This window comes from Mobula birostris, chromosome 9 (genome assembly GCF_030028105.1).
Source record: "Mobula birostris isolate sMobBir1 chromosome 9, sMobBir1.hap1, whole genome shotgun sequence".
NCBI classification, from domain to species: Eukaryota; Metazoa; Chordata; class Chondrichthyes; order Myliobatiformes; family Myliobatidae; genus Mobula; species Mobula birostris.
Genome location: NC_092378.1, coordinates 14,936,176 through 14,955,293, shown reverse-complemented (window position 1 = coordinate 14,955,293; position 19,118 = coordinate 14,936,176). Strand labels below are relative to the sequence as shown.

The 19,118-nt window shown below is 38.1% G+C and overlaps 1 protein-coding gene across 1 annotated transcript in view; it reads right to left on the bottom strand.

Annotated features, from left to right (window-relative positions):
* Positions 1-18,353, bottom strand: part of hmga2 (high mobility group AT-hook 2) — a 150,325-nt gene extending 131,972 nt beyond the window's left edge. The window contains exons 1-4 of the mRNA XM_072269341.1: positions 18,167-18,353; positions 17,417-17,585; positions 15,541-15,627; positions 12,786-12,836 (exon numbers count right to left, since the gene is read on the bottom strand). Of these exons, the coding sequence (XP_072125442.1) occupies positions 12,786-12,836; positions 15,541-15,627; positions 17,417-17,585; positions 18,167-18,291 (432 nt within the window). The 5' untranslated portion in view covers positions 18,292-18,353. The remainder of the gene's footprint in view (positions 1-12,785; positions 12,837-15,540; positions 15,628-17,416; positions 17,586-18,166) is intronic.
* Between the last annotated feature and the right edge of the window lie 765 nt (positions 18,354-19,118).

Genomic DNA, 19,118 nt, shown 5'->3' with positions numbered 1-19,118 from the left:
CCCCTCTTGGTCCAGTGCTGATGCCACTACACCACTGGCCGGCATAATCAACTCAATGCTGCTTGTTAAATTGAACTGTAGCTTGTGTGTAACCAGCACAAACCATTTTGTTGAATGACTGCTCACCCCTCAGCAAGATAGTCCAAAGTCAGGAGTGGCTAATACATATTTAAGGATCTGTCAATGCATCTGAGACAGGTTCAGATTTAATAAGTGTCATTAAGCCCTTTAATAAGTATTAGTTTAATGTGGGAGACTGCATCACACATCATTGTCGCAAAAACGAAGGAGCTGGTTGTGGACTACAGGAGGAATTGAGACAGGCTAACCCCTATTGACATCAATGGATCTGGGGTTGAGAGGGTAAACAGCTTTCAGTTCCTCGGCATACACATCACTGAGGACCTCACGTGGTCTGTACACACCAGCTGTGTGGTGGAAAAGGCACAACAGCGCCTCTTTCACCTCAGACGGTTGAGGAAGTTTAGTATGGGCCCCCAGATCCAAAGAACTTTCTACAAGGGTGCAGTTGAGAGCATCCTGACTGGCTGCATCACTGCCTGCTATGGGAACTGTACCTCCCTCAACCGCAGGATCCTGCAGAGTTGTGGACAGCCCAGCGCACCTGTAGTTGTGAACTTCCCATGATTCAGGACATTTACAAAGACAGTTGTGAAAAAAGGGCCCATAGGATCATTGGGGACCCAAGTCACTCCAACCAAAATCTATTCCAGCTGCTCCCATCCAGGAAACGGTACCGCAGCATAAAAGCCAGGACCAACAGGCTCCAGGACAGCTTCTTCCACCAGGCCATCAGACTGATTAACTCATGCTGATTTGAGTGTAGTTCTATGTTACATTGACTGTTCTATTGATTATAAATAATTATAAATTACTATGATTGCACATTGCACATTTAGACAGAGACGTAACTTGAAGATTTTTACTCATGTATGTTAAGGATGTAAGAAATAAAGTCAATTCAATTCATTGAAAAACAGCTCCATGATTTTCCAGCACTAATATGGAGACTTTGGCAAAAGTGGTAGAAAGGGGCAAGATGTAATCTGTCCACTGAGATCCAGGAAGCAGGCTAGAAATATTCTGAAGGTAAATGGAAGCAGGTAGCCAAGATGGTCGATTCAAGTGTTAGCTTCAAGGCAATTGGGAAAGGTTGGCTAACCTCACATATGTGACCATGGTTAATGAATGTCCCTTCAATACTCCTACCATAGCCACCAAAAACAGAAAAAGGAGGAAATACTCAGCTGGTCAGACCCATCTACAGAGAGTGAAACAGAGTCAGCTTTTCATTTCAAAGCTACATGTTCAAAACTGAAAAAGAGAAAAAATAAATTAGTTTTAAGTTGCAGAGAAAGTGGATGGAAGACATACATACACACAATGGGAATATCTGTGATATGTTGCTGTGATTGCTGATGAAGTGGACTAAAAGTGCAAACAACGCAACTTCATTGTCACCCACTTACTTTCAAATTAACTAGCTGCACCCAAGAAAGCCTGTCCTGAACATATCACAGGATATTCCCTTTGTTCCATAAATCTCTCTCTTCCCAACTCCACACTCCTCAATTTCATTGCAACCTAAAACACATTCACTTTCCACTGATACTGCCTGGTCAACGAAGTGTTTCTAGTAATTTTAGATTTCCAATATCCACAGTTTTATTCTAATGCTAGCAAAAGCCTCGAACACTGATTGCTCAATGCTACATTGCAACTTCCTTGCAAGAACAAACTTGGAAACACAGCATCTCAGCTTGCCCAGTGATGCCTCCACATAAATATGAAGCCGACCACAAGGAAGTTGGTTGTGCTGCAGATTGAAAAGTCAAGCCTTTCACATCAAAAGAAAGCAAGCAGAACAAAATGTGGCCAAATAACAGTTTAGTTCTGCAAGGAACTGAGCGTACTATGTTTCAAATAATGTGAAAACAACTTCAGAAGAATTAAACTGCTAAATTATGTCACCAACACTGCTGTGGGCCAGTATAATAAAAATAAATTATAGGTCTACTCCTTAACTGGAGGCTCAGGGAAAAGTAAAACCATCAGCGTGAATGAGGAAGCTGGAAATGTAGGTTCAAAGATCAATCCTGAAACAGTAAAACTGCTATTGTGTTATGCTCAAAGGTTGTAAACTAACCAATTTTATTCCACTTCAATTATACTTCTTTAACAGAAGTGTTGAAATCACCTGTCCAGACCCAATTCACGGGCATGCCAAGTAAATGTGCAGCCATTATACATTGTTGTCAATGGAAATTGTCCTGCCAAGAATGTGGCTAGACCAGCATTATTTTAGCTATACCCCAATTTCAGATAGAACTGCCTTTCATACTCTAACGCAATTAGTAAATTTTATGACAGCGTGCTACTTGATAAAACTCTGGTTAGGCCACATCTGGAGTATTGCTTTGTTCGCCCCACTATAGGAAGGATGTTGAGGCTTTGGAAAAGGTGTAGAAGCAGTTTGGCAGGATGCTGCCTGGTTTAGAGGGTATGTGCTATCACCAGAGTCTGGAGAAAGGTGGGCTGTTATCTCTGGAGCGTTGGAAGCTGAGAGGAGATCTGATTGTGGTTTACAAGACTATGAAAGGTATAGATAGTATGTTTCCCAGGATTGAAATGTCCGGTATCAGAGGATATGCATTGAAGGTGAGAGGCAGTAGGTTCAAGGGGGATGAGAGGAGTTAGTATTTTACTCAGAGAGTGGTGGATGCCTGGAATGTGCTGCCTGGTACGGTGGTAGAGGCAGTATATTAGAGGCTTTTCAGAGACGTTTCAATAGGCACATGGGTATAAGGAAAATGGAGGGATATGATCATGGTGTAGGTAGCAAGGATTAGAGTTTTGGTGTTTTTGATTTGCTTTTTAGCCGGTTTGGCACAACATTGTATGTTCTCTGAGAGCATGTTGACTTCAACACATACCACCAGAGCCTAAAAAAGAAGTTATTTATGACATTCTGCACTTCATCTTTGCGTTTTGCAAATAAATGACAACATCCCATCAACACCCTTTGCAAAGTAATAATTACATCATACCGTGTGATGGTTTTCTTAACTGAAAGCGAATTCAATGGATGTATTCCTATTGAGCTACAGGTGGCTAACATACTGAACAATATTGCTCCTTTACAAATCAGTTCAGGACAATGCATTTACATCAACATGGATATCACTGGGCTTTGAAAATTAAACTAAAAATTGTTTAATCTTTGGTAGCATAGTACCACGTGCAGGAGGACCACAACCTTGCCGTTGTGTTTTGAGTTGCATGGCTCAATCACAAAGAGAGCTATGCTGGCTGAGGTCAGGATTGTGCTTTGCCTCTTGGTAGGGTCACCCACGTCAAGCAGGCCAAAAGGTAGAGGACACACCGGTTTCACCTGTCCTCCAAGTTCGGGGGCTCAGCTTAGGACTAACAACCCTGACTGGTAAAACAAAATTGTTAGATAAACAACAGTGGAGAACCCTTCTACGTCTGAGCGTGACAGTATTCCTGAGTCTCCACCCGGGACTTACATGACTGATAGCAGGGAAAGCTGAGAGAAAGTTACTGACACGCTGAACGAAACCCTGAGCACCACCAGAGATGGAGGACCTTCATTGTTGCCCTAAACGCCAGGCTGTTTCAGTCAGTATAATACCAATATTGACTTTTGTTCTGAAATTCCTGTTACTTAGATCCTTAAATTAACTCATGAAGTTAAACAACAGAAGTGTTGCAGTAATTTGATTTTTATTTGTTCTTTGTAACAGACAAGTTTAGAATCACTTCTTATATTTACATAGTTCTCCTTCAGGAGGGTATTTGATTGGTCTTCAGCCACAATACAGTACTTGTAAGTGAACGTCATGCCAACAAAGTATTTAAATGAATTTGATAAACTTCCAAAGAATTGAACACCTCTTGCCCTACTACATGAAGGGTGCTCCAATATGTTTCATAATTACAAACAAGTGAGTCTATTTTCCAGTACTGGAAAAATCAAATTGAGGGGGAAAAATGCACCACTTCAGTACCAATTACAAGTATTACTTGAAACTAAGTGTGCTATGCTCTGCATTAAATGTAGGTGAAAATGGCTTAAAACATTGATAAAATTTAAGATCTATTTTTGGTCTCTAAGCCATCATTCACATTTATGAGGCTGTCAGCAAGACTGTTACACACTGTTAGCAGACTTAACAAATATAAGAACATTTCAAAGACTAGTACAAGCAATTGTAACATTGTCCCAGCACATTCTTTATTTCTCAACACTCACATAATTATTTATAATTCTGCATGTCCACTGCAACAGCTAAAACTTTACACCACTTGTTCAGATGCTAAACAGAGTGCTACCAAGAAAAATACTCCTTGCAAAAAATAACACTTTGATTTATTGTTGCTTCTGATTTTTCTCCTTTGACTCAATTCTTTCCTGAACCAGAAACTCCTGACAGTATTCAATTTGCACAAGTCCTTTATCCAAGTAGTGTTTGCATATGTACCTGAAATTTACTGCCATGTTAGCAGAACCAAGCCTAGTCCTGGCTTCACCATTTCTAGTTACTTTTTCTTCTGATCTGATTGCTCAGTACATCAGCCTACAGTAAATTTACCCAAGTTATTCGGAAAGTTCTCAATGACCATGGAGGAGAAAGCGTTGTCATTTTAACATGAAAGCCTTTCATCAGCACTATAAAAAGTTAGAAATCAAATTTTTAAGCTGCAGATAATGGGAGATATATTGAAAGCACTAGACCAAGTTGTAAGTAGCATTCATTGCTTACAATTTTAATCTCCCCTACAGCAGAGAAACCTAACACAGAGAGGATGAATGCTTTATAAAACATCTGCCTAGTCCCAAAAAGTAATTCTGAAATTCTAGTTACCTATCATTTTAATTCTTCCCACCTTAACAGTGACCTGTGTCTCTGTCTCCCTGCATCTTCCCTATGAAGCCCAACACACTCCCTTATGTCTTCATCTTACCTTCTGATTGTAGCCCTCAGGACTTAAAACGGAATTCAGCAATTTCAGAAATTAGCCTTTCAAGTTTGCATGCTCACTTTTGATGGAACAAATTATTTTCCCTCTCTATAGATGTTCCCCAACCTGTGAAGTATTTCCAGCACCTCTCGTTTCAGATTTCTCACTGCTCCAGGCTTAATTTTTCCTTTCTCCTGTCCTCATTCATTTCCCATTAACACCTTCAGAGAGATCAATTATGAATAATCAGCCTTCAGGATCCAGTCTCAGTGGGCACAACCATTCATATAAACCTCTCTTGCTCTCTAAGATGTGTTCTCTTCACTACAAATGAAATCACGTCTAATTTTTAAACTTCCTTAGTTCTTTCTCCAAAGATACTGCCTAGCTTTTAAACATTTCCAGCATTTTATATATCATTTGGGTTTCCAACATCTTTTTTTTAATTTCATTCACTCAATCCTAGTTGTGGTCAACACTGAAAACATGCAATTATGATTGGTGGCTGCTATAATGGAAACTGCCGGTTTAATCTTTGTACTTGTTAAATAGCATTCCCTTCAAAAAAAATTGACATCTCAGAAAGCACAAAGATACAACATGCAGGTCCCAACTCGAACAGGGAACTAGCTACTCAATCAAAAATAACTGAAGCCTTCGTGGAATTGAATTTAGTTATACCTAATCTGTAATTGTAGTAAACAAAGAGACAACGTTTTAAAACTATGTTTAGGTTTCACCTACATAAAAAATCACTCTCAGCCAATCTTAATTTGCAGAACTATCATATAGGAAGATAAATAGCTAAATACAGAGAAACAGATGAAACAGAACAGAGATATTTCTTCATTCCACACTCAAGAAAGTCAATTTTATGCTGTACATTTCTGATTTCCTTTATTGAATTTTTTTGCTTGATGGATCTAACATTACGGAGAAAATTGCATACTCATTTCTTACAGTGTTACTCCTGTTGCTGCAAGCTGAATTTCAATTTATACAAGAAAAGGAGCCAACTTTTCGAATAGTGCATGAATCCAACCTTGTTAAAGTTATGTACTCCACTGACAGGCATTGAGCAAGGAGATTTACTCAACTTCCTGGATGATTGAAGACAGCAGGGAAATAGGATTGTGATGAATTGGGAATTTTTTTTATTGATACATGTTCATATGCAACAGAGAAATTTTGTAATACACTTCTATAATTCTGCACAAATCTCCTGACAATATGTACACAGATCAGGCTTCCATATTATCATCTCCATATTCCAAAGGGAAGTAACTTAATGAGACAACGCCAAACAAAGGCTAGCTATAATGCCACCAGAACTGATAGGTTATACTCATGTCAAAAGACCATTCCTCAGCTGTTATCTAGTAAGTAAAAAAAAATGATAATTAACATAGATTTTGGAGTAATTTGGACAGGGCTTCCAAATGCATGCAAAACTGGGGCCTTAAATACAAGACAGCTACCAATAAATCCAACAGGAAATTCAGTCTGTCTTTACTTAGAAGCTGGTGGGATTTACCAATGAGAATCTTACTTGCTCAAGAAGCCAATCAATGAATTAAGGAAAAGCCAGATAAACGCAAGGAGGAAAACAGAAATGATGTGGACTGGGGGAGGTTTGCATGAAGTATAAAGGTCACAAGACCTGTTACAGAATTTCAAATTTGGTCTAATTCTAGCTCATTAAATGAACATAGGATGCACATTACAACCTTCAATATAGCAGTAATAGTGCGTGTGTGCATTTGAAGAATTAGCTGGTTAGGCAAAACATTGTATGTTCTATGACAGCATGTTGACTCCAACACATACCACCAGAGCCTAAAGAAATAAAGAACTTATTTATGACATTCTGCATTCATCTTTGCATTTTGCAAATAAATGACAACAACATCCCATCAATACCCTTTGCAAATTAATAATTACATCATACCGTGTGATGGTTTTCTTAACTGAAAATGAATTCAATGGATGTATTCCTATTGAGCTACAGGTGGCTAACATACTGAACAATATTGCTCCTTTACAAATCAGTTCAGGACAATGCATTTCCATCAACATTGATATCACTGGGCTTTGAAAATTAAACTAAAACTTGTTTAATCTTTGGTAGCATAGTACCACGTGCAGGAGGACCACAACCTTGCCGTTGTGTTTTGAGTTGCGTGCCTCAATCACAAAGAGAGCTATGCTGGCTGAGGTCGGGATTGTGCTTTGCCTCTTGGTAGGGTCACCCATGTCAAGCAGGCCAAAAGGTAGAGGACACACCGGTTTCACCTGTCCTCCAAGTTCAGGGGCTCAGCTTAGGACTAACAATCCTGACTGGTAAAACAAAATTGTTAGATAAACAACAGTGGAGAGTCCTTCTACGTCTGAGCATGACAATATTCCTGAGTCTCCACCCGGGACTTACATGACTGATAGCAGGGAAAGCTGACAGAAAGTTACTGACATGCTGAACGAAACCCTGAGCACCACCAGAGATGGAGGACCTTCATTGTTGCCCTAAACGCCAGGCTGTTTCAGTCAGTATAATACCAATATTGACTTTTGTTCTGAAATTCCTGTTACTTAGATCCTTAAATTAACTCATGAAGTTAAACAACAGAAGTGTTGTAGTACTTTGATTTTTATTTGTTCTTTGTAACAGACAAGTTTAGAATCACTTCTTATATTTACATAGTTCTCCTTCAGGAGGGTATTTGATTGGTCTTCAGCCACAATACAGTACTTGTAAGTGAAGGTCATGCCAACAAAGTTATTTAAATGTGTTTGATAAACTCCCAAAGAATTGAACACCTCTTGCCCTACTACATGAAGGGTGCTCCAATATGTTTCATAATTACAAACAAGTGAGTCTATTTTCCAGCACCGGAAAAATCAAATTTAGGGGGAAAAAATGCACCATTTCAGTACCAATTACAAATATTACTTGAAACTAAGTGTGCTATGCTCTACATTAAATGTAGGTGAAAATGGCTTAAAACGTTGATAAAATTTAAGATCTATTTTGGTCTCTAAGCCATCATTCACATTTATGAGGCTGTCAGCAAGACTGTTACACACTGCTAGCAGACTTAACAAATATGAGAAGAATATTTCAAAGACTAGTACAAGCAATTGTAACATTGTCCCAGCACATTCTTTATTTCTCAACACTCACATAATTATTTATAATTCTGCATGTCCACTGCAACAGCTAAAACTTTACACCACTTGTTCAGATGCTAAACATACAGAGTGCTACCAAGAAAAATATTCCTTGCAAAAAATAACACTTTGATTTATTGTTGCTTCTGATTTTTCTCCTTTGACTCAATTCTTTCCTGAACCAGAAACTCCTGACAGTATTCAATTCCACAAGTCCTTTATCCAAGTAGTGTTTGCATATGTACCTGAAATTTACTGCCACGTTAGCAGAACCAAGCCTAGTCCTGGCTTCACCATTTCCAGTTACTTTTTCTTCTGATCTGATTGCTCAGTACATCAGCCTACAGTAAAGTTACCCAAGATATTCGGAAAGTTCTCAATGACCATGGAGGAGAAAGCGTTGTCATTTTAACGTGAAAGCCTTTCATCAGCACTATAAAAAGTTAGAAATTAAATTTTTAAGCTGCAGATAATGGGAGATATATTGAAAGAACTGGACCAAGTTGTAAGCAGCATTCACTGCTTGCAATTTTAATCTCCCCTACAGCAGAGAAACCTAACACAGAGAGGATGAATGCTTTATAAAACATCTGTCTAGTCCCAAAAAGTAATTCTGAAATTCTAGTTACCTATCATTTTAATTCTTCTTCCCACCCTTCACAGTGACCTGTGTCTCTGTCTTCCTACATCTTCCCTATGAAGCCCAACACACTCCTTTACGTCTTCATCTTATCTTCTGATTGTAGCCCTCAGGACTTAAAACGGAATTCAACAATTTCAGAAACTAGCCTTTCAGTTTGCATGTTCACTTTTGATGGAACAAATTATTTTCCCTCTCTATAGATGTTCCCCAACCTGTTAAGCCTATTTGTCCTCTACTGTGCCTGTTATCTTGTTTATTAATTATTGTACTGCCCTGCACTGTTTTTGTTCACTTTATGTAGTACTGTGCAGGTCTGTAGTCTAGTGCAGTTTTTATGTTTGTTTTACATAGTCTAGTGTAGCCCTGTGCTGTCTCACAGAGTCTAGTGTAGTTTTGTGTTGTTTCATGTAGCACCAGGGACCTGGAGGAACGATGTTTCGTTTTCACTGTATACCCTAACAGCAGCTTATGGTCAAAATGACAATAAAGTTGACTTGTCTTGACTTTCTAGCACCTCTTGTTTCAGATTTCTCACTGCTCCAGGGTTACCTTTTCCCTTCTCCTCTGTCCTCATTTATTTTCCATTAACACCTTCGGAGAGATCAATTATGAATAATAACCTTTCAAGATTCAATCTCAGTGGGCACAACCATTCATATAAATCTCTCTTGCTCTCTGTCTAAGATGTGTTCTCTTCACTACAAATGAAATCATGTCTAATTTTTAAACTTCCTTAGTTCTCTCTCCAAAGATACCGCCTAGCTTTTAAACATTTCCAGCATTTTATATATCATTTGGATTTCCAACATCTTTTTTTTATTTCATTCACTCAATCTTAGTTGCGGTCAACACTGAAAACATGCAATTATGATTGGTGGCTGCCATAATGGAAACTGCTGGCTTAACCTTTGTACTTGTTAAATAGCATTTCCTTCAAAAAAAAATTGACATCTCAGAAAGCAAAAGATACAACATGCAGGTCCCAACTCGAACAGGGAACCAGCTACTCAATCAAAAATAACTGAAGCCTTCATAGAATTGAACCTAGTTATAACTAATCTGTAATTGTGGTAAACAAAGAGACATTTTAAAACTATGTCTAGATTTCACCTACATAAAAAAATCACCCTCAGCCAATCTTAATTTGCAAAAGTATTATATAGGAAGATAATTAGCTAAATACAGAGAAACAGATGAAATAGAACAGAGATATTTCTTCATTCCACACTCACAAAAGTCAATTTTATGCTGTTCACTTCTGATTTCCTTTATTGAATTTTTTTGCTTGATGGATCTAACATTACAGAGAAAATTGCATACTCATTTCTTACAGTGTTAGTCCTGTTGCTGCAAGCTGAATTTCAATTTATACAAGAAAAAGAGCCAACTTTTCTAATAGTGCATAAATCCAATCTTGTTAAAGAAGTTATGTACTCCACTGACAGGCATTGAACAAGGAGATTTACTCAACTTCCTGGTTGATTGAAGACAGCAGGGAAATAGGATTTTGATGAATTGGGAATTTTTTTTATTGATACATGTTCATATGCAACAGAGAAATTTTGTGATACACTTCTATAATTCTGCACAAATCTCCTGACAATATGTACACAGATCAGGCTTACATATTCCAAAGGGAAGTAAATTAATGAGACAACGCCAAACAAAGGCTAGTTATAATGCCACCAAAACTGATAGGTTATACCCATGTCAAAAGACCATTCCTCAGCTGTTATCTAGTAAGTAAAAAAAAAATGATAATTAACATAGATTTTGGAGTAATTTGGACAGGGCTTCCAAATGCATGCAAAACTTGGGCCTTAAATACAAGACAGTTACCAATAAATCCAACAGGAAATTCAGCATGTCTTTACTTAGAAGCTGGTTGGATTTACCAATGAGAATCTTACTTGCTCAAGAAGCCAATCAATGAATTAAGGAAAAGCCAGATAAACACAGGGAGGAAAATAGAAATGATGTGGACTGGGGGAGGTTTGTATGAAGTATAAAGGTCACAAGACTTGTTACAGAACTTCAAATTTGATCTAATTCTAGCACATTAAATACACACAGTAAGCACATTGCAACCTTCAATATAGTGGTGATAGCGCATGCATGCATTTGAAGAATTACATCTTTTTTAAAAAACTGCATAGAATTATGACTTCATTTGGCAAATTTTTCTGACAATAATTGTTCAAATTGATATCTTGTATTGTTAGAGATGGGAACATTTTATATTTCTTCCAAATGTGTTAAGAATCTCTGGAATTCTTTTCTTCAGAGTGCTTTGGACATTGAATTATTAAGTTATATTCAATTAGTCAATACTTCCTCTATCTGTGCTAAACATTCCCTAATTCAATTTAAAGTTGTTCATAGAGCACATATGTCCAAAGATAAATTAGCTTGCTTTTATTCTCATATTAATCCTTTTCGTGATAGATGTCTGGGGCAGATAGCCTCTTTAACTCATATGTTTTGGTCTTGTCCTACTCTGGAAACTTTTTGGAGAGACATTTTTAATATTATCTCCAAGGTATTGAATATAGATATCTCTCCTCACCCTATTACTGCTATCTTTGGACTACCTAAAAGTTCCAGTAAACTTTCTCCTTCAGCCCGTAGAATGATTGCATTTCTTACTTTAATGGCGAAAAGATGTATCTTACAACATTGGAAAGAGCTTAATGCTCCAACTACATTTTTTTGGTATTCTCAGACGATATTATGCTTAAATTTGGAGAAAATTAGAAGCAATCTTTATGATTCCTCACAAATTTGAACAGACCTGGAGATCTTTTATTCAATATTTTTATTTAATGTAATTTTTTTTCTCCTCTTTTTTTGCTCCATATTTATATACCCTTCTTGTTTTTTTTACTGTTTTTAATGGAGGTCGGGATTGAAGACGTGATTTTAAGTTTTTTAACTCTGCTTGGTTCCAAGTTAGCCCATTGCTTTGCTTTGCTTTTAGTTAGTTGCACGGCGTTTCTTTGGGGGTTTTTTTTTTCCTTTTCTCTATTGATATATATAAAAATTAGTATACTATTATGTTACCTTAGTATGTTATGTTTAAATTACATTGTTTGTATCATTTTTTTTGTATTAATATCTCCTGTAATTTTATTATATTCTAACAGTGTATTAGTGCCTATATGGCTTACCTTTTTGTATACTTATTCAATAAAAAGATTTAAAAAGAAAGAAAGAAAGTTATATTCAAGCCTGAGACAGATTTTCGGTTAAAGAGAATAAAAGACAAAAAAAGAATTTAGGAAAAAAAATTAGATTAGCCATCTCTGAATGGCAGAGTATGAACACACACCACATGGCCTACTTCTGCCCTTTTTTGGCATGTTCATAAATAAAATTTGTTACAATAGTGTAGTTAAGAAAGTGAGCAATTTCTCAATGACTGTTTATTACAACCTAAATGAAACTTCAATCCATCACTGACTGTTTCCAACTTACTTCCTCTTAGGAGGAAGAACTCTCCCTATTCAACAAGGCAAACCAGCAGAAAAAGCAGTGGAAATGTGGGATGCAATTTAAATCTTGTAAAGTTTGTATGAATACTTTTCACAATCCCAGCAGCACTCATATAACATTGACTGAAGTGCATTTACTGTCTGCTTAAATGTAATCACGATAACTTTGCCACATGGGCAAAACCAATTCTCTTCATTTGTTTCTGAAGGAGCAAAAGGAAAACAAAAATCACTTTTTCTCCTTGCCCTGAGTTGTTTTCCAGAATCAATGTTGATAATGGTCACAAGAGAATATTGGGCAATGGCAGAAAAGAATTCAGTTGTGATGCATCTTGAGGGAAAATGAACTTCCTCAATACAAGAAAAGTTAGGCAGTTGAACAAGCAATATATTCTTGCCTAATAAGGGGTGGGAAGGGTTGCAAGATGACAAAAGAAACAAGTCCAATACTTTGCAATATAATTAAAGAGAGTGGTACTTACCCATTTTCTAGGTCTACCCCTAGGTCGTTTCTCACCACTGGGCTCAGCTTTCTAACAAAATAATTGGAAAAACAATGTTATCTTCACCTGCTTAAGAATTTTATTGTACAGGACCCATTACAACTTAAAATAGTACACAGACTGCATGTGTCTTCACTCTCTTAACTGCTCCCGATTCAAATTTATTGATTCTTGCAGACATCCTCAATTAATCAGTCCAACGAATTATTTCAGTTCTTCAACAAAACAACTCATTTTCTGGGTAACCTATGTGCGCAATCTAGTTTTGAGCTTGTTTGGGATATTAATAACTATCTGATACCTCAAATCATAGCATTATCTGATTATCTCCAAGGCAATGCATTAATTCACCCAAGGAGTGAGAAACTACATGAAGGACTTACCTCCAGTATAGTGAAATAATGCAAAGCATCTTTAATATTTAAATTAAAAATTCTAATATATCCTATTTCTTTTGAAGCTGCTTGCTTTGAAAAACTAACAGTTCTGTATTAAAACCTGTCTGTTTACCTCAGAAATCGGATCATTTTGAGCAAAAGATAGAAGTCACTAGCCCCAAGTTGCCAATTGTAGAGTTGATAAATTAATCTGATAACTTCAGCAGGATGATTAATATCCACTGTCAAGACTATGACGTTTCTAACTAAATAGGTCATCTAAGTCTCAAATGTTAACAATTAACATGTGGATTTGCACGTCACCTGAACTTCAGGGTTAGTGAAGTATCTGAAACAAGGGGAGACAATTGATATAGGATCTGAATCAATAAAGGTGGAGCTTTTGTGCTGTACCTTTGTACATTGCTGTTAGGTGCAACAGAAATTAAACCTGCACTCTATAATGCAATTATCAAGACAAGACCTGTTTAAATAATTTAATGAATATGAAGTGTTCTTTAGTCATTCACTCTTTGTTAAGTAATAATATAAATGTAATAATATACAATTCCTGGATAGAGATCTGTCTTGCAAAACAATAGCTAGACATCAGCATAAAAGTGACAAAGGTACAGTTCTGGCAGTAATTGACAGTGTACTGGACAAATAATTGTTGCCAGATCACTATGAGATATTTTAAAAAGCAATACAGTATTAAATACACTCTTACGTAGACCAATGATTCTGAAATCAGAGCTAAAGAAACCTTCAATGTTTCTGTTCTCAATGAAGTTTTATGTTCTACTTTTTATTTTATAAATGCAGTTTTAAAAAAAATAACTTAGAGAATATTAAATTTGATTTTATTTCAGAAAGAAGTTGATACCAATCCAAAAGACTAAGGCTATGAATCAATTTTAATCTTTAAACTTTAAATCAGATTTTTTTCCAGTACAAGCTTCATCTTTATTTCCTTTTATCTGTTAAACTTATCACATCAATAGCCTTTTATCTACAAAGATAAAGTGGTAGTGACACATTTCTCAAAAATATCATGTGATGGAATCCTTATGTCGCCAAAACTTCTCTGCAATACTGAGCCCAGAAATTACAGTTGCCTTTTTCAAAATGACACACTGTCAAGTCCTTGTTGCACTTACGTTACTAATGAACAAGTATAATCAAATTCTTTTTAGCAACACATTGGCCTAGAAGAGAAGTCATTGTTAAAACACCTTAGTTGTTAAATGCAAAAAACAAATATATTAATCTACCAGTGTTTCTTGTCAAGTTAAATTTACTTTCGCAAATAAAAACAAGGAATTATATCCTATATGATTTGCTTTATAGTAACGTTTATCAATTTAATTATAAACTGCAAGACTTAAGGAGAAAACAAATTAGTAGATCTCTGGAGCACCGAGTTCAATATATACTTTAATGGACACAATCTCAGAATGAATTCTCCAAAACATTATAGTTGAAGGAAGTTAACAGTGAATACAAGAGCTTGCCTTTTTAACATTTTGAACATGAGGATCACTCCAACTACATTTGTAACCTTTTGCTTAGTTTGTCTTCATCTCACTGTTCACACACATTCTCTCAAAATTTCAAAAACTTGTTTTGCTATAGGATGGCTTTAGAATTGATCAAAATGCTTTTTCATTGCTGTAGCATTTTATTTGATGAATAAAAACTACCTGTTAAAAATACAGTTGCAAAATAACTGCTTCAATTTTTCTTTTCTCAGTAAGTAGGCATTAACAACTTAAATTTCCATGTAAACTTTCCCCCTATAATTGAATGTAAAACAACATTTTTTTAACTGAATTTCAACATAATCCATTGCAAAATTGTCAACTGATACCCAGTATTTTAAGTTTTCACCAAATTTGTATCACAAACTGTTGCTCATTATATATTACTAAGAACTTACCACATAATCACATTTAAAATACACAAGAGCTAGATCATGCTAATCTTTGCTGATAGGTTTATAAATCAGACATTTCTCTAGCTAGATGGTGTTAGCTACAACGTTAACAAGAAACGATGATAAACTGTAGCTCACTGGAGTGGCTTTACTAGAACAAAAGCTTCCCTCCAACAAAGCTGCTCAACTTCCTCAAAAATTGAAACAGAAAATAATCCTTCCTAGGGGAAGCCTTCATGGTCTCTTACTTTAAACTTGGACTTTACTTTGACATAGCAAACTGCAGGAAATGTGATTCGAACAACACAAATTACTAAAATGGTGTAAATCCTCTGGTATTCAGGATAAATGATTGAACTCATTTGTAAACTAGTCTTCGGAGTGTGGTTAGTGCTCAGAAATGTTCACAAGTTAATCTCACCTTTTGAGCTGCTTTAGAGGGACCCTTGTTTTTGCTTCCTTTTGGCCTTCCCCTAGGTCGTTTAGGCGTAGGTGGTCCGGTGGGTTCCTATAATTTAATATGGAACAGTGGCCAGTTAAACAGAGACCCAAAGAAGGCTCCAATACATTAAGTTTTTTTTAAAAAGAAGTGCACATACAAAAAAAATGCAAACTCTATACAGAAAATTGGTGCTTGGTAACAACAGGAATTTAGTTGCCTGTTCCTTTAGAAATGTAGAAAATACCAATGAATTTCTAAAGTAGTAAATTACGTTCTGTTTAGATTATTTCATCTGTACATATTCCTAAACAATATAGACCTTCTTATACTACTTTTCAGTGACATAATAAGTTGAATTAAAGAAAGAGATATTTCCAGGTGGTGACGTGAATACAATGTGTAACTGGACTTAACTAAAAGTGGCAAACTCGATGTGTTAACTTTGTGGGACAGAAATTAAAGTGGTTTCAGCATTTATTCCACATATTTCCAAAGGGGTCAATGTAGACTCTAAGTTAGTTTCTTTTAACAAAACAACGCAGTGTCCATTCATCAAACCAACAGTGGTTCTGGAGAACACTCTCCAGGCGATGGCCATTCAAGTCGATACACCCAACCATTCAGCTCATGAATCCAATGAAAGGATTTCAATCTCGGTGGGAGAAAAGGAGTCAAATTTAAATATCTACATCTTGAGCCGTTTTTCAGCCAGATTCCCAGAAAACTCACAACATGAGAGTAATGATGCTGCAAACCTGCACTCTCGACAAGCAGCGTTTTCAACGCGGAGGCATTTAATGAAAAAGAGAGTGTCACATCCAAATGGAAGGAAAGTCTAAGCAGACATTTGACTGCTTCTCAAATAAACTTCTGCTTCGTGATCCAAGCACAAACTAATTTATTAAATAAACCGATCTTTACAGGACGTCCTGCTTAGAATATAACGCAATCAGAGCTGAAAATAAAAATAGTGACACATTTAGTGTGCTCGTACTGGCAATGAAATATTGCCCTTGACACAAAAGTATTTCATCTGCACACAGCGGTGTATTAGCAAATTAGAGAGCGTACGCCTCAATGAAGTGACCTGGTCAAAACAGGAGGCTGGAAACAATGTATTTGCATGAAATAAGGTCCATTACCGCGGTCCTGAAAGTGGGGGGGAAAGGGTAATTATACACTTTCTCGCCCTTAAATGGTGTCACTCTGCCCAAATAGCGTAAGTTCGGGAAAGACCCTTCACAAAACTTGAGAAAAGGAGAGCTTTGTGGCAGCCACGCAGAGGCACAGCGCGACAGAAAGGACGACGATCTGCGTCCCACAACTCATCAAATTAGGCGGGATTTTCGGATCACTTTTTTTAAATGGGTGATACTTGGAACAACAAAAACAAAAGCTGCCGGCCTTTCCGGAGCGCTACAGCAGACCGAAACGCCGTGCATGTGCAACAGGTAACTCCGACAAACACCCTTCATTCACTTCAGGGCAGATACTTCATCCCAATTTGCGACTATTATTGACGTCGGCTGCCGGGCCGATTTAACGTCGCGGTCACACCAAAGTCAGCGTTTTCTAAACTACCTTTTAAACAAAACCACCGGTGGAAATAAAAATGCCTCATTCCCAACGCATTGGGGTTTATTTGCTCGAAAAATTTTCGAGCAAAATTTTTCAGCGCATCCAGCCTTGAACACGCAACCCAAGACTGGAAGGAAGGGACGGGATGGCAACTTGTAACAGTACATGCAACTAAAACCGTCCTTAAACTAATCCTCAGCTCTATCCCAACCCACTCCATAGATCCCTTCGGTGGAAAAAAAACAGAATAATTAAAAAAGCACAGCGCTATACTGACTTGCTGCTGTTTCTTGGGTCTTCCCCGACCTCTCTTCTGCGGTGGCTCTGCAGGTTGTTCCGGGGGAGTCGTGGACTGGCTGGGTCCTTCACCTCTTGTGCTCATTGCGGCTTCTGACAATCTGGCTCTCTCCAACAGGTTAACGCAAGGAGCAGTAACACCGGCCGCCCTGGTGTTGAATGTGTTGAGGAGGAGGCAAGGAAAAGAAAAATAGATGGGGGTGGGCAAGAGAAATAGAGCTAGAGCAACAAATTGCAGGATGCTACCAAAGATGCAGTGGGTACCGCTGCTTGCTTTTACTGGTGATTGAAATTTAATGGGAATTAAAGTGTGAAAGGGACCAGTTATGATCTGCTGGTACGGCACAGGCTGAAATCGGGGCACTGCAGTTTCCTGCTAAGTGTAACAATAATGATCATACTTTATGCACCGTAAACTAATAAACGAAGTGGGGGAAAGAGCAGAGAGCCCAGCACCCGCTATACAAGAGTTTCAGTGAAAGGGAAAGAGTTACTTGGGCTATTATTCTTGTCCAGCCCACGAAAGGAGAATGGGTAAAAAAGCACCTTTACTCGTGGGTGGAAAAAGGAGGGGGAGGGGTGGGGTTGAGAATGAGAGAGGAGGGGAGGGGGCAAGAGGCAGGACCAGAGAGAGAGAGAGCGAGAAAAAAAAACACAGCGATCAGCTTGGACAAGATCCAGATGAAACATTCACAATTCACCAACACTGGAAGAGAACGAGAGGGCTCACGTGTCCCAGGCTCGGGCACTCTGTAACAAAGCCTCTTCTGAATGGCTGAAATCCAGCAGGTTATTTAAATACACCCCCGTCGGATCAACACAGCGCATTCCGAAGGAGAACTTCCAATTTAACATTTTTTTAATCGCATCGCTTCATCCAAAAAGAGGGAAACGCAGACAGGTTTCCAGTTCCTTCGGTTTCCCTCCCCGCTGCTATTCACCGCGTACACGGCGGGACTGGTGGATCGCTGTACAAAGGGCACCGGGAGGGTGGGGGCGGGCAGCCGGGCTTCACCCTTCTCTCGGCAGAGACAAAACTCAAATGCATTGCACAATAAATCGTGTTCCTCAAACCCGTTTTAAGACGAATCTGGCTTTATTACTGAGTGGCATTTGTCAGGTGGGGCCGTGTTAATAATTTTCACGTTGTCCGTGCTCGCACACAGCGGCGCGCATTGTGCGTTTTGCACCCTGCGGGTGTTAGTTGCACACGAGGAGAGAGCATCTTCGCCCCTCTCCAAACGCGATGCGCTGTGCGACTCGAGAAGCTGCATGCGCTTTCTCGACCTCCAACAGCCAAGCCCGACTTTGATCTGCGCCGCGCAACGACATGAAGCGAGATCAATTACAGAGGAACAACAGTGACAAAGAATTCGCTGCTTTACGTGCAGGCAGTTTCCCACGATCGCCGAGTCAGTTCAGAACAAGGAATTTGGATTTCTCCCCTTCCTCTGTCTTGTACACAATAGGGAAGAAAGTTGTTGGGGTGGGGGGGCGGGGAGGGGGGTGAGCACGATTCCTGTGCCTTGTCGGACAGAGGGGAAAAGTTTACAGTATAGTGAATTTTACGCGTTGTTTTGCAAAACAAAAAAAAACACCCACAAAGTAAATTTATTTTTAAAGTCAGGTTTCAAACACAGGGCACTGCTTTTCGTAAATAAGGCAAAGTGAAATAGAGTATA